This window comes from Brienomyrus brachyistius, unplaced genomic scaffold (genome assembly GCF_023856365.1).
Source record: "Brienomyrus brachyistius isolate T26 unplaced genomic scaffold, BBRACH_0.4 scaffold36, whole genome shotgun sequence".
Classification (NCBI taxonomy): domain Eukaryota; kingdom Metazoa; phylum Chordata; class Actinopteri; order Osteoglossiformes; family Mormyridae; genus Brienomyrus; species Brienomyrus brachyistius.
This window is the reverse complement of record NW_026042311.1, coordinates 3,240,181-3,253,500: the sequence shown is the minus strand read 5'-3', so window position 1 is coordinate 3,253,500 and position 13,320 is coordinate 3,240,181. Positions and strand designations below refer to the sequence as shown.

Sequence of the window (13,320 nt, the reverse complement as noted above, 5' to 3'; positions counted from 1 at the left end):
TCTGACTTGTGTGTTTAGGAGGGTCATACAGGCTTTTTGTTTGTAATGGAAGCACAGGGTCTGTACTTGCAGCTTATTTGCCATGCTAATGGAAGCATTTTACCTTCCTCTCTAATCTCTTTTTTTTCTTGGCTCTCACTGCAGTTTCCTCTATGCCAGGGTTTCCCAACCCAGTCCTTGGACCCCACTGCAAAGATCCACAGTTTTGCTCTGTCCAAGCTCTCAGCACAGCAGTAAAAGGTGACTGTTTGGTTCATGCATGCAGGGATCTGGGACAGAGCAAAAATGTGGAGCTGTCTGGTGTGCTGAGGAATGAGTTTAGAAATGCTGCTGTATGAAGTATTAAACCATTTGACCGGTTGGATAAATGTTAAAATGTTTTCTCAAAATATAAAAAGAGATAATCTTCTGTTTTGCGTCTCATTACAAGCAAACTTGTTTTTTGTTTTTATGTCACTCTAGTATTTGATATCTAATTTTCAGTCTTCTGGCAATATAATGTGGTGAATGGGGAAAGACTTCCAGCAGGGGCTCCAGTTTCCTCCCACAGTCCAAAAGTGCGCAGGGTAGGTTAATTGGCAAATCTGAGTTGTGAGTGTTTGCGCCCTGCAGAGTGTTGACTCCTGCCCAGGGTTGGTTCCTGCCTACGCCTGTTGTTCCAAGGACAGGCTCCGGTCCCCCCCGCGACCTCAGTTTGGCTTGCTGTCTCCCCGCTTGGTTTTCTTTGGTTTACGTCTTCACTAGCCCCCTTGTTGCTTTGACTTGTGTGTAAGTTATGTATGTGTGATTGTATTGCTGCATAGGGAGTGACTGCTGTTTTGTTTTGCAAGTGTGTGTTGAACTCTGTTTATTTGGTTAGGGAGTGAGGTGGAGTGTTTGTCTTTTGGTTTCCTTTTCTTTTGCACTTAGGTGAGATTAGCTGTGGGTCGCACTTGATAGTTGGGGATTTTGTTTGTTATTTTGGCTGTGGTCACTCCCAAAGTCTTTTGCACCGGGTTATTTGTTCAGTGTCATTATACATGAAAAAAAAATGAAAATACAAAAAATATCCCTTTGCCCACTGGTGTTCCCTTCTTGCCCTCACCCTGTTTGTCCCTTTGTCCCATTCCCCTTTCCCGTGAATACTGTTACACTCCAACCCTAGACAGGATATCATAACAGCATCTTACCTATTGTTTTAAAAGAGATGAGGGATATTATTCGTCGACCTTTAACTTTGCTATTTTAGAAATCCGTATCTGCCGGTGTGGTACCTTCTGACTGGAAGTATACACTGTAAAAAAAGGCAATTTTTTTTCCCAGTTTTAAACCATTTTATATCAGCCATTTTGACTACAGTATAATTTTTCCTCTTATGTTAAATGACAGTAAAGGTTTATCAAAACTACATTGCATAAACATATTTTTACGCACAGTTTGTAAAATAAAAGAAACCCCTTCAGTGAAACTGGTCAATTTCTTTTCTGAATTTTTACAGAAATTAAACTTATGGTCATATGCAGGGGCAGCATGGTGGTGCAGTGGTTAGCACTGTTGCCTCGCACCTCTGGGACCCGGGTTCGAGTCTCTGCCTGTGTCACATGTGTGTGGAGTTTGCATGTTCTCCCAGTGTCGTCGTGGGGTTTCCTCCGGGTTCTCCGGTTTCCCCCCCACAGTCCAAAAACATGCTGAGGCTGATTGGAGTTGCTAAATTGCCCGTAGGTGTGCATGTGTGAGTGAATGGTGTGTGAGTGTGCCCTGCGATGGGCTGGCCCCCCATCCTGGGTTGTTCCCTGCCTCGTGCCCATTGCTTCCGGGATAGGCTCCGGACCCCCCGCGAGCCAATAGGATAAGCGGTTTGGAAGATGGATGGATGGATGGATGGATGGTCATATGCTTTATCTGTAAAATTTTAATGGTTTTATTGTACCAACATGTGTTTTAGTAAATCGAAGGCACAACAGCTGTTTTCAATAATTTTGCTTTCATTAACTTTAATTTTACATTCAGTGTACATAAAATGTACATTGTTTTACTGTCATAAACCAGATATCCACCATAATTGTACTGTGTTGTTGGATATATACGAAATGGTTTGCATAGATCTAAGGTTATAAACATTAAAAAAACTTAAAATTAGAAAATATAGACCCTATATTATAGGGAATATGCGAGTCATCGAATTGATATTGTAACGAACCCAAACTACAGTAGCGTCAGAGGCTGTAAACGGAGAACAGATCACCACCAGACTGCAGCTACAATTACAAAGATAATTTTATTCAGTACCATTCATGCAGCGACCCATCGGGTCGGATCTGGATTCACAAAGAGTTCGGTCCCGCTTTCTCCCCGTAGCAGACCACCCCTTTTTAAGTGTGTGTTATTAACCCACGCTACCGCACAGTAAATCCCGCACAACATCCCTATTAGGGCACGGCACACCAATAGCACTGCAATGCACAGTAATCCCCACACTTCGGGCACAGGCAAGTGTTACGGGACCAGAACCGCCTACTGTATATAGTCCTGTCCCGACCCTAAGCGGTTACACTGCGCATTTAAAACACACAGAACACTCACACAATAAAGACATAGTTAAAACAGAACACCCCCCTCCCCCCGAGGATCAGGACTCTCCCCCGGGGAAGGAATAATCACACCGGTCCGTCACCTAGAACGTCCCACGGAAAGGGAATTTCCCTCCCCCCCCCAATCCGTCCCTATGAGGGTGCCGCTACTCCCGTCTATCAACCACCCCGTCTAAGCAGTGGTCATAGCCTCCTACCCCCACTGTCCTGACTGTCCTCGCCCTACCGCACCGGGAACTGTCCCTACAGCCCACTCTCTGGCTTCACAGCCGGCAGCCCTAAACGGCATACGAGCGGCACCTCCCTCCCGGACCCCACCCGTACGGTGCCTACCTGACCAATTCTCCCTAACGCGCCTCCTACTCCCTCTCTTAACCCCAGATCCCTCACAACCCAGGAGTAGCCACTTAATTAACTATTACCTTCCACGCCCATCCCTCACACCCCACACATCATCATTACACTCCCCCACCCTTAGGGCAGACTCGTCCTTGAGTCACAACATTTCATAGTCCTTGGACCATGTTGGTGGCCTCCTCTGACGTCGCAGACGAGTCTTCTGAACTGGAGCCCCTTCCTTCCGTTCTTGTTCCTTGGCCCCATGCATAGCAGCAGGCCCATCGCTGTGTGGCTCTGGAGGGACCTTACGGGCTCGGCTCCGCCAGGTTCAGGTAGGCTGGTCCCCTTCCCCCTGCTGCCCTCGTCCAATTGCACTTGCCTCTTCTGGCCGATTCGCTGCCATTGCCCACACTTCTAGCCCTGGCACCCCCCCTCCATCTCGCCACCCTTTTCTACTTAGGGCCGTGGTTGCGGATGGCCACCACCAGGGGGGGAATCTTTTAGCTCAGGCAGGGTACCAACAGGCATCGCTTGGTCTCTGCCCTCCTGATTGGCAGCCTCTGTTACAGTAGAGAGAAATGGTTTAAGTCGATTAAAATGCACCACCACCTCACTTCCCCCTTCCACTGGTACCACTCGATACAATACCTCCGTTATCCTTTCCACCACCTTATATGGACGCTTAAACCTCCTCTGTAACTTTGGACATAACCCCCGTCTTCTAGCCTTCCTCCAAACCCATACCAGTTCCCCCTCTGAATAGTACTGGACTTGCGCTCTAAAGTCATACGCTTGCTTCTGCTTACCCGAAGCTCTTGCCTGATGACATTTCACTGCTCCCACCACTGTGGACAATATGTCCCCTAGTCTGGCCACATATTCCGTTACAAAGGAAAATCTTTCCCCCTCGTTGAGATTCAACATAACATCCACTGGCAACACTATCTCTTGCCCAAAAACAACCTTGTACGGTGTAACCCCAGTACTAGAGTGAATACTACTCCTGTAAGCCATCATCACACAAGGCAACAAAACATCCCAATTGGACTGATTTTCCTCCAGAAAGAGAGACAACATTGCCAACAATGTCCTGTTAAACCTCTCAATCATCCCATCTGACTGGGGGTGATAAGCTGATGTCTTAGTCTTTGGAATGTTCAACAATTGACACACCTCGTTGAATAGATTTGATTCAAAATTTCGGCCCTGATCTGTATGGATAGAGTGAGGGGCCCCCAAGCGACAGACCCACTGCTCCGCCAAGACCTGGGCCACAGTGGAAGCTTCCTGATTAGGGGGAGGGAATGCCTCAGTCCATTTTGAGAAATAATCCCCAATGACCACAATGTACATATTCATCCCTGGAGTTACCGGTAATGGCCCTAAAATGTCCAATGCTACCCGTTCATATGGCCTAGCGGTTACAACAGACTGCAGCGGGGCACCTCCCTGTTTCCCCATCACTTTCCGGGAACCACAATCCACACACTCCCGACACAAGTGCTTAACATCCCCAAACCATCCCAGCCAATAAAAGCGATCTTTCACCTTTGCTTGCAACTTTTGTATTCCCAAATGACCCCTAGTGGTAGCATCATGCAACTGCCTCAAAATTTCTGGCACCAAAGACTTGTCGATAACAACCTGGACTTGGTTTGCTGCATCAGAATGCAAAGGTGGATATCGTACCAACCTAGAACCCTGCAACTGATCCCACACTGATGCATATTTCCACAACTCATTTGGAGGCTGACTACCTGCCCTCCCTCCCTTCCTTTAAAGCAAAAATCTCCCGCAGCTCAGCATCTCCTTGCTGATCCTGCCCCAGCTCATCACACTCCTCCTGACATGCCACTGCCTCCTGACACACCTCTCTCACAGCACATATCACCTCTCCCCATTTTTCCTGGGTAGCTGGCGGTGAGTCTGAGGTTACTGGCAGAAAAGCGGGCACTCTAGAGAGGGCATCCGCATTAGCGTGTCCCCGACCCGGCCGATGCACTCTCTTATATTGGAAGCTGGCCAGCTGCTCCACCCACCTAGCCAACTGCCCCTCTAAACCTTGGAAATTATGCAACCATCTTAAGGAGTTATGATCTGCCCGTAAGACGAACTCCTTCCCCAACAAGTAGTATTTAAAATGTTTTATGAAGGTAACCATACTTAACTCCTACTTGGTTGTTGCATATTTCCTTTCTTGTTTAGTCAAAGCCCTACTAGCATATGCTATCACCTGTTCCCGTCCCCCTTCTACCTGGGACAATACTGCCCCAATACCTGCATCACTCGCATCCGTATCTAATATAAAGGTTTTATTAGGGTCGGGGTAAGACAGGACTGGTACAGACATCAAACTAAGTTTGAGCTGTTCAAATGCTGCCTGACAAGCTTCTGTCCATGTAAACCGTCTGCCCTTCTCGGTCAGCTGGAGCAGAGGACGAGCAAGTTCAGCAAAACCCCGAATAAACCTCCTACAATAAGAGGCAAGGCCCACAAAACTCCTCCCCTCTGTCTGATTTTTAGGCACCGGCCACTGGCGCACAGCTTCCACTTTAGCCGGATCGGCTTTCACACCCCTAGCCGATATTATATGGCCCAAATACTGCACTTCTGTGGCAAACAAGTTACAGTTCGCCGGTTTAACCTTCAGATTAGCCTGACGCAATTTCGTTATAACCTCATCCACATGGTCCAGATGTTCTTGAAAGGTACGTCCAAATATTATTGTATCGTCTAAGTACACCAAACAGGTAGTCCACTGAAGACTCGCCAACTCTAAATCCATGAGACGCTGAAAAGTTCTCAGACTGTTACACAGGCCAAAACTCAGCACATTAAATTGGAAAAGGCCTGACGAGTGATAAACGCCGTCTTATGCTTATCTTTTGGATCCACCTCGACTTGCCAGTACCCACTGGCTAAATCCAATGTAGAAAACCAGCAAGCCTTGCTCAAACTACCCAACGCATCATCAATTCGGGGTAAGGGGTACATGTCTTTACGGGTAACATCATTCAATTTGCGATAATCAACGCAAAACCGAAGGCCGCCATCTCGCTTCCGTACCAGAACCACCGGCACTGCCCAAGGGCTATTCGAGGGCTGAATGATGTTATTCTCCAGCATCTGCTTTAAGTGACCAGATACTTCCTCCTGCAAATGGAGGGGGACACGGCGGGGAGGCAACTTTACCGGCTTCGCCTCACCAGTATCAATGTTATACAACATCAGGCGAGTTCTCCCCAAATCTCCCTCTCCGGCACTAAATACAGACAAATTCTTCTGCAACATGGTATAAATACCAGTCATATCGGATGAGGCAAACCCCTTCTGGTGCAATCAAAATATGTTACAAGCCTATCGACTGTCCAGGGCACAACAGAATCCTCCTCATCCTCACCCAGGTCTACATTCTCTGCTTTCCGACTCACCTCAATACCCATATGCAAGGTACCTACCCTCATCCCCCCATCATTATATTACACTGGCTAGATGCCGAATCCAAAGGCTCCAACATACCCTCAAAAGCAGCCCCACCTGTATTCTCCACCTTACCAGCAATGATTGCCTCACTTCGAGGGGGGTGGGATTACAGTATCTTCTGGAACCATGATGACCCGAGGCTTGTCCACATCTGCTGGCACAAGGAGAGGTAATAATTGACCCATAACCCGACACTCCTTCCTACCAAAATCCAACACCACCCCATATTTACTTAGAAAGCTTTTCATCCCCTCTTGCATCTTAGACACCGTGGTACGAAGCGATTTTACCTCCTGCCTTAACTCCTCTACCACCCCCAACAACACCTCCATTTGTTCATCCCTTTCTAATTTATGCTCCACCACTCCCCGCACTTTAACGTCAGGTGGCAAAGAAGTCTGCTCCAAACTTCTCATCAACTCCATTTCAGAAGCAAGTTCAATGACATCTTCCAGCGTATTAGGCTTGGCACTACACAGGCTAACCCGAAAATCACCGGTAGCAAAATGCGTAATAAATTGGTCTCTTGCCAACAGATCACAAATCCGATGATCAGCCGTGGGATAGCCCTAGCGGCTAATCTCCGTAAGGCGTTACCAAATTCCCTTGCCGTCTCGCTATGCAGGCGGCGACGGGCGGTAAAACTAGCTCTATTCCAATCACTACTATCACCAGGTTCAAAACACCTTGCCATAGCCGCTTTTAACAACCCATAATTACTTTTAGCGTCACTCGGCATCCCACTATACATCTCTCTAGCACGGCCAGACAACAGCAAAGACATAAACTTAATTTTCAGAGACTCATCCCACCTGTTTACCTCAGGCGCCAGATAAAATTGTTCCGACCAGTCAGACCACTCACGCCCCACACCATTAAAAGTTTCCGGTATAAATATTGGGTGAGCAGGGGGGCCACTGGGAGATTGAGAAAACACTCTCTACACGTATAACAGGACAATCAGCGCCCTCATAATTAGGAGATTGTACACTATCCTCCGCCTCCGATATGTTAAAGCTAATTCTAGGTTTCTAAACGGGAAAACCACAAAGGAAAGAAATGATCCCACCGCTGCCACCAGTCAGACCTACAGTGTGAGGTGTAGAGCTGGGTGGCGTTCGATGCCATTGGCTTTAGATAAACTGAACTGTCAGTCTGTCACTCTAGCTTCACTATCCCTTGTGGAACTGGAGTGCTGACATGTCAGGGACTCCCCATGCCTGCATTCCCACTTGCCTCTCCCTCCTACTTATGCTGCCATTGCCATATCTGCCGGAGCTTGCACTTTGCACTTCATATTGCACTCACCTAACTGTTAGCACTGCCTATAGTCTCCCCTATACTTTGACTAATTGCACATTTTATTTCCCCAACTCCTCCTGGGGTGTGCTGCCTGGAGACCTCAATCTATCAAGATTTTCAGCACACCCTGCTACATGTGACATGTACCCATGACGTCCTTGCATCCAGCTCGCGTTCTGCCTGTGCCATCTTCCATGTATGACCCGCTGCCTAATTACTTCTGGTTGCCTGGCGATTGGAAGGAGAGTCGGCACGGGCTTGTCATCACCTCCCTGCTCCCCGGTTGTGCCTCAAATCCTATGGTTTGGACAATGTGACTTGGCACTTAACCATCTCTCTATTCGACTCTCCCTGCCGGCCCCTGGAGGATGGGCTCCCACTTTGAGTCTGGTCCCTCCCAAGGTTTCTTCCTTCTAGAGAGTTTTTCCTTGCCACTGTCACCTATGTCTTACTCACTGGGGGCTTTGGGTGGGGATGCTGTAAAGCGCTTTGAGACAATGTATTGTTGGGATAACGCGTCATACAAAAATAAATTTGTTGTTTTTCTGTTTTAAAACCAAATGGGAAAACCGTAAAATCACCTTTTTTTGTTTCTTTTCTATGAGTAAATTCAGATCTAACAGATACCAGAGATGTAAGATACAGCCTAATGTGAACTTTATCTTAATTTTACAACATTAACAGTCCCAGTCATAAGCTTGGAAACACCCACCCTTAGAATGGTGTATTTTTGTAATATTTTCTACATTTTAGGATAAAATATGAAGCCTGATTTTTTGTTTTCTGCTTTTCGCTTTTTCCCCTTCTGACAGAAAAACCAAAAAACGCTGCTGTTGTTTAGTTTTCCTGATTTCGTTTTGGACTGGAAAACCCAAGGACAAACGATACATGGACTTTTTGCATTTGTTTGGCTTTAATGTGTTTGATATAAACCTAGAGTTGAGAACCTACAGATGTGTGTGTTTGTATGAGTAATCCATCCATCCATCCATTTTCCAAACCGCTTATCCTACTGGGTCGCGGGGGGTCCGGAGCCTATCCCGGAAGCAATGGGCATGAGGCAAGGAACAACCCAGGATGTGGGACCAGCCCATAGCAGGGCACACTCACACACCATTCACTCACACATGCACACCTATGGGCAATTTACCAACTCCAATTAGCCTCAGCATGTTTTTGGGCTGTGGGGGGAAACCGGAGTACCCGGAGGAAACCCCACGACGACATGGGGAGAACATGCAAACTCCACACACATGTGACCCAGGCGGAGACTCGAACCCGGGTCCCAGAGGTGTGAGGCAACAGTGCTAACCACTGCACCACCATGTCGCCTGTTGTATGAGTAATATAATGTAAAAATTTAATTCTATTTTATGTCCAGTACAAAGGGCAAGCATATCATACAGGTAAAACACCCACATTAAAAAAATGTTTTCATGAAAGTCTGTAACAGTAGAGTGAAGGAACTGACCAGTGGCTGGGCTACTGATATATGGTATGATGATGACCATTGAATGTTTCTCAACTTTTTAACCCTAAAAAAACACACCACTTCCAGAGATGATGATATATATATTATTTATTTAAAATGTAATGTTTCCTGGGGGCTGGGGAGGACACCTGCAGGAGAGAGACAGATATTGATCATGTAAACATCCTTCAGCAGTGCAGTAGTCATACTTCACATTTTTTATTGGGATTGTTGGGGGGGGGGGGGGGGCACATGCAGCCATGGTACCTAAGCTCTGCTCAAGTGAGATCTGAGTTACAGTGAAAGGTCCATAGACCTTGTTTATATGCTGCTGTTCCACAGACTTCCAGTAGGGGCTCCATGTGAGGAAAGAGCGAGGGCTATGCTCTCTCTCAAGTACACACAGAGTCACAGAGTAGGTCAAAGAAGCGAAAACAAAGTACCATACCTGAGTTGTTGTCACTGAACACGAAGTCCCGGTTTGCTCCAAACTACAGGTGAGAAAGGCCCTCCTCTAAATTGGCCTCTCTCATGCGGGATGCGGGCCGTAAGGTGGCGTGGACCTCAGGAGCAGCGTGCAGCAGTATGAGCAGCCATGCCTGTGCCAGCAGCACCACTGCCTGTACCCGGTTGTCCCATGTTGGGGACAGGCCAAGCGCCGCGTTGCCATACAGGCAGAAGGTGATCCAGGCCACCCACAGCAGGACTGAGGCCAGGCAGGTGATGAGCAGCCACATGGTCCTGCACCTCCACCGTGGCTGCTGCCTCCACAGACTGCAGGCCGCCCCCACCAATGCTGCCAGGAGCAGGACCAGCACATAAGTGGTGGCCAGCGCAAAGTCCAGCGGCTGGTAATCACAGGCTGGCTGGCACGTGGACATCGTGGCTAGAAGGATCCACTCCGGATCCACCACGGCCAAGGCCACCGCCAGCCCCATCAGTTGACCTGTGCTGGGGCTATGAGCACCTTGTCCCAACCGGCGCAGTCGCAGACCCTGGAACACTAGGCAGGTGTTGCAGATAGCAAGCAACACCCCCCTCAGGACACGCCGGGCGAAGCAGAGGCTCTCTTGGTGCTCAGCGATGTATCCCAGGCTGAGGCCACAGAGCCCAAGTATGGCAGCGAGCAGCAGGAGTAGCGGCGCCACCCCGCTGCGCTCCTCAGCCTCTGTGATCTTCCGCAGGCGACACAGTACCACCAGGAGCAGGATCAGCGAGGCGAGGGCCGCCGCCGCTGCCGCCACCACCACCACCAAGCCCCACACCGCATCCAGCTCACACAAGGCCGTGTAGGGCCTTGTCAGGATGGAGCCGGATCCGCAAGGAGAAGCTTCGTCCCATGAAGAGCTGCCCCCCACCAGGGACAGGACGAGGAAGGTGAAGAGATTGATAGAGGGAGCCATCACTGGCAGGGAGAGAGAAAGGAATCATTTAATGGGTTGAAGAAGTATTAGTCCATTAAACGCAATGTAGCCTGCTGCTGTGCAGGACACATCACAGGCGACACGCTGAGCATGCTGACAGCTGAGCAATGGACTTCTGCAGTGTGAGACTACATGCACTTTCTTAAAAAGCAGTAATCAATGCCATGTCAACCAGCTGAACAACTTCACAAGTAAATCGGCACATTATATAGGCCACCATCGTTATAAAAAATAATTATTATTTAAATTCAGGGGTCTCAAACAAATTACTGTATATGGCCGGCCGATATCAGAGAAAAATTAAAACCATGTAATGTCATTCCAGCGCAATTGACACCCGCCAGTCTGCATGTTTTGCGGTCAGGAGTTTAGCATCTCCCAGCGTTTTTTTTAGTTTAAGACCTTTGATCTGAGTGAAGTATACATTTTGAAGGGGAGGCCTTACCTTCACTGTCAATGTCTTTCAGCTTCACTTGCTCTTACAACACGTACGATGCACTCACGAATCGTTTGTGTTTGCTTCTCCCTTATCAAACAGATTATTTATAAGCGGTGCATCATGACGTAGTGCTGCATTTTTTACGTAATGGAACGCTAACGTTCTAAATAGGGTGGGGGCAGGGAGGGGGCATCAAGTGTCATCCTTTTTGTGTTTACTTTTGAAAAATTGAGATATAACCTTTAAAAAGCACGGATATAATGTAAGAAACTTTTTAAAAAATAAATACAAATAAAAACGAGCAAATGCATTCAATCTCATTTCTTGTAGCTAGTGCTGGAAACTTTGGTGGACACCAATAACGATATATTTTTGTCCAGTAATATTACCAATACCTAATGTTTGTCCAAACCCATGCAGCGCTCTAAGAAACTCCAGCTTCTGCGATTCCCCCTGCAGACCGCTACGGCTGATACAAAGACAAATGCGCAAAAGATGCTAGTAAGATACAGAGATTGGTCATTGGTTAATATTATATAAATACGCAATTAATAATATGACAAGTGGCAGTATTGCTACACGATTAAATAAACGACAAAAACAATAATAATGACTGATAAGTCATAACGCGTTTTTTTCTTTGATGGTGATAACATGTACATGCAGTACACCGATACCGAAATAAGAGAATTAATGCTATTAGCAGAAAATTATTACTGGAGACATAATTGTTAGGACACCCTCGGCAGGGAAACGCGGACCCAGGAATGCGGAACAGCGCGATCTTTATTAGATCGAGCAGGTAACAGGCTTTCAATGGGCCAGGCAAGAAGAATGGTCGGGGACAGAAGGTAGATTCGGTAGCCGGGGAGATCCAGTCCAACAGGCAGGCACAGGACACGGAGACGAAGGGAAGGGGAGACGAGAGATCCTGGGGCTGGCAGGGAAGGCAGGACGGGAGGTTCAGGGACGAGGGCTGCTCTGGGAAAGGAAGGCAGGCAAGGTAAGGAACGAGGGAATGACACTGGACAAGCAAGCGCTCGATATAGAAATGAAACATTGGCAATACTTCGCAACCCCCGTTGCGTGTGCTGTCCCTTTGTAGTCTCCCGTATGCAGGCTTAATTGATGACCCGCCGATGTACGTGACAATAGTTATGTTTCTTCCCGTTTGCAATCAAAGTGTGAGCTTCGGGCGTGACGTTAAGCGGAATCCCAGACCGATTGTATAAAAACGCAACAGGCTTCATTTGAGACTGTATAGGCTTCTGAATTTTTCGTATAGGCTTAATTTGAGTCTGTTTTCAAAGTAAATTAAAAAAATATAGATAACTGATATGTTATCAGTTAATTTTTCAAATATTCTCATTAAAGTGCTTCTGTTGAGAGGGCTTAAATTACGAAAATGTTAACATTGTTCAGTTATTTTTATGTCCAGTGTTGTGGAGTAGCTAACTAAAATAATCGACGCTACTAACTTTACTTCTTTCAGTAGCTTATCGGTAGAGCAAATACTTTTAAAACGCTGTAGCTTTTCCAGTAACTATTTTTTTCCTTCTTTTTTTTTACAAATAGCGATATAGCAGCGACATCGTCAAAAATATTACAGGTCGTCGATCGCTGTCAAAAAATATATTTTCATTTCAACATTATTTTCCGCGTTTTTTAATTCATTTGGTTTTTGATGTAGTTAGCATCTCCCTAGCACGGCCACACAATAGCAAAGACATAAACTTAATTTTCAGAGAATCATCTCACCTGTTTACCTCAGCCGCCAGATCAAATTGTTCCGACCAGTCAGACCACTCACGCCCCACACCATTAAAAGTTTCTGGTATAAATATTGGGTGAGCAGGCGGGGCCACCGGGAGATTGAGAAAACACTCTCTAGACGTAACAGGACAATCAGCGCCCTCATAATTAGGAGATTGTACACTATCCTCGGCCTCCGACATGTTAAAGCTAATTTTAGATTTCTAAACGGGAAAACCACAAAGGAAAGAAATGATCCCACCGCTGCCACCAGTGCAACTAACCTAAACTAGCGTCAGAGGCTGTGAAAGGAGAACAGATCACCACCAGACTGCAGCTAAAAGTACAAAGATACTTTTATTCAGTACAATTCATGCAGCGACCCGTTGGGTCGGATCTGGATTCACAAAGAGTTCGGTCCCGCTTTCTCCCCGTAGCAGACCACCCCTTTTTAAGCGTGTGTTAACCCACGCTACCACACAGTAAATCCCGCACCACACAACATCCCTATTAGGGCACGGCACACCAATAGCACTGCAA

The 13,320-nt window shown here is 47.1% G+C and overlaps 1 protein-coding gene across 2 annotated transcripts; it reads right to left on the bottom strand.

Moving 5' to 3' along the window:
• Positions 1-9,255: 9,255 nt before the first annotated feature.
• LOC125721997 (G-protein coupled receptor family C group 5 member B-like) lies at positions 9,256-12,856 on the bottom strand. 2 transcript variants are annotated; one of them, XM_048998252.1, is made up of 5 exons: positions 12,787-12,856; positions 11,424-12,009; positions 11,035-11,115; positions 9,614-10,570; positions 9,256-9,314 (listed from the first exon to the last, which is right to left on the bottom strand). In XM_048998252.1, the coding sequence occupies exon 4, from the start codon at positions 10,566-10,568 to the stop codon at positions 9,657-9,659; it is 912 nt and encodes a 303-aa protein (XP_048854209.1). In that variant the 5' UTR covers positions 10,569-10,570; positions 11,035-11,115; positions 11,424-12,009; positions 12,787-12,856; the 3' UTR covers positions 9,256-9,314; positions 9,614-9,656. The 2 variants fall into 2 exon arrangements, with proteins under 2 accessions (XP_048854209.1, XP_048854210.1); XM_048998253.1 differs by lacking the exon at positions 12,787-12,856 and having other exon boundaries at positions 11,424-11,497; positions 11,746-12,134.
• Positions 12,857-13,320: the final 464 nt, after the last annotated feature.

Bases quoted from the DNA above. Each gene is read 5' to 3' on its own strand.
- LOC125721997 (XM_048998252.1), bottom strand. From the start codon at position 10,568: ATGGCTCCCTCTATCAATCTCTTCACCTTCCTCGTCCTGTCCCTGGTG.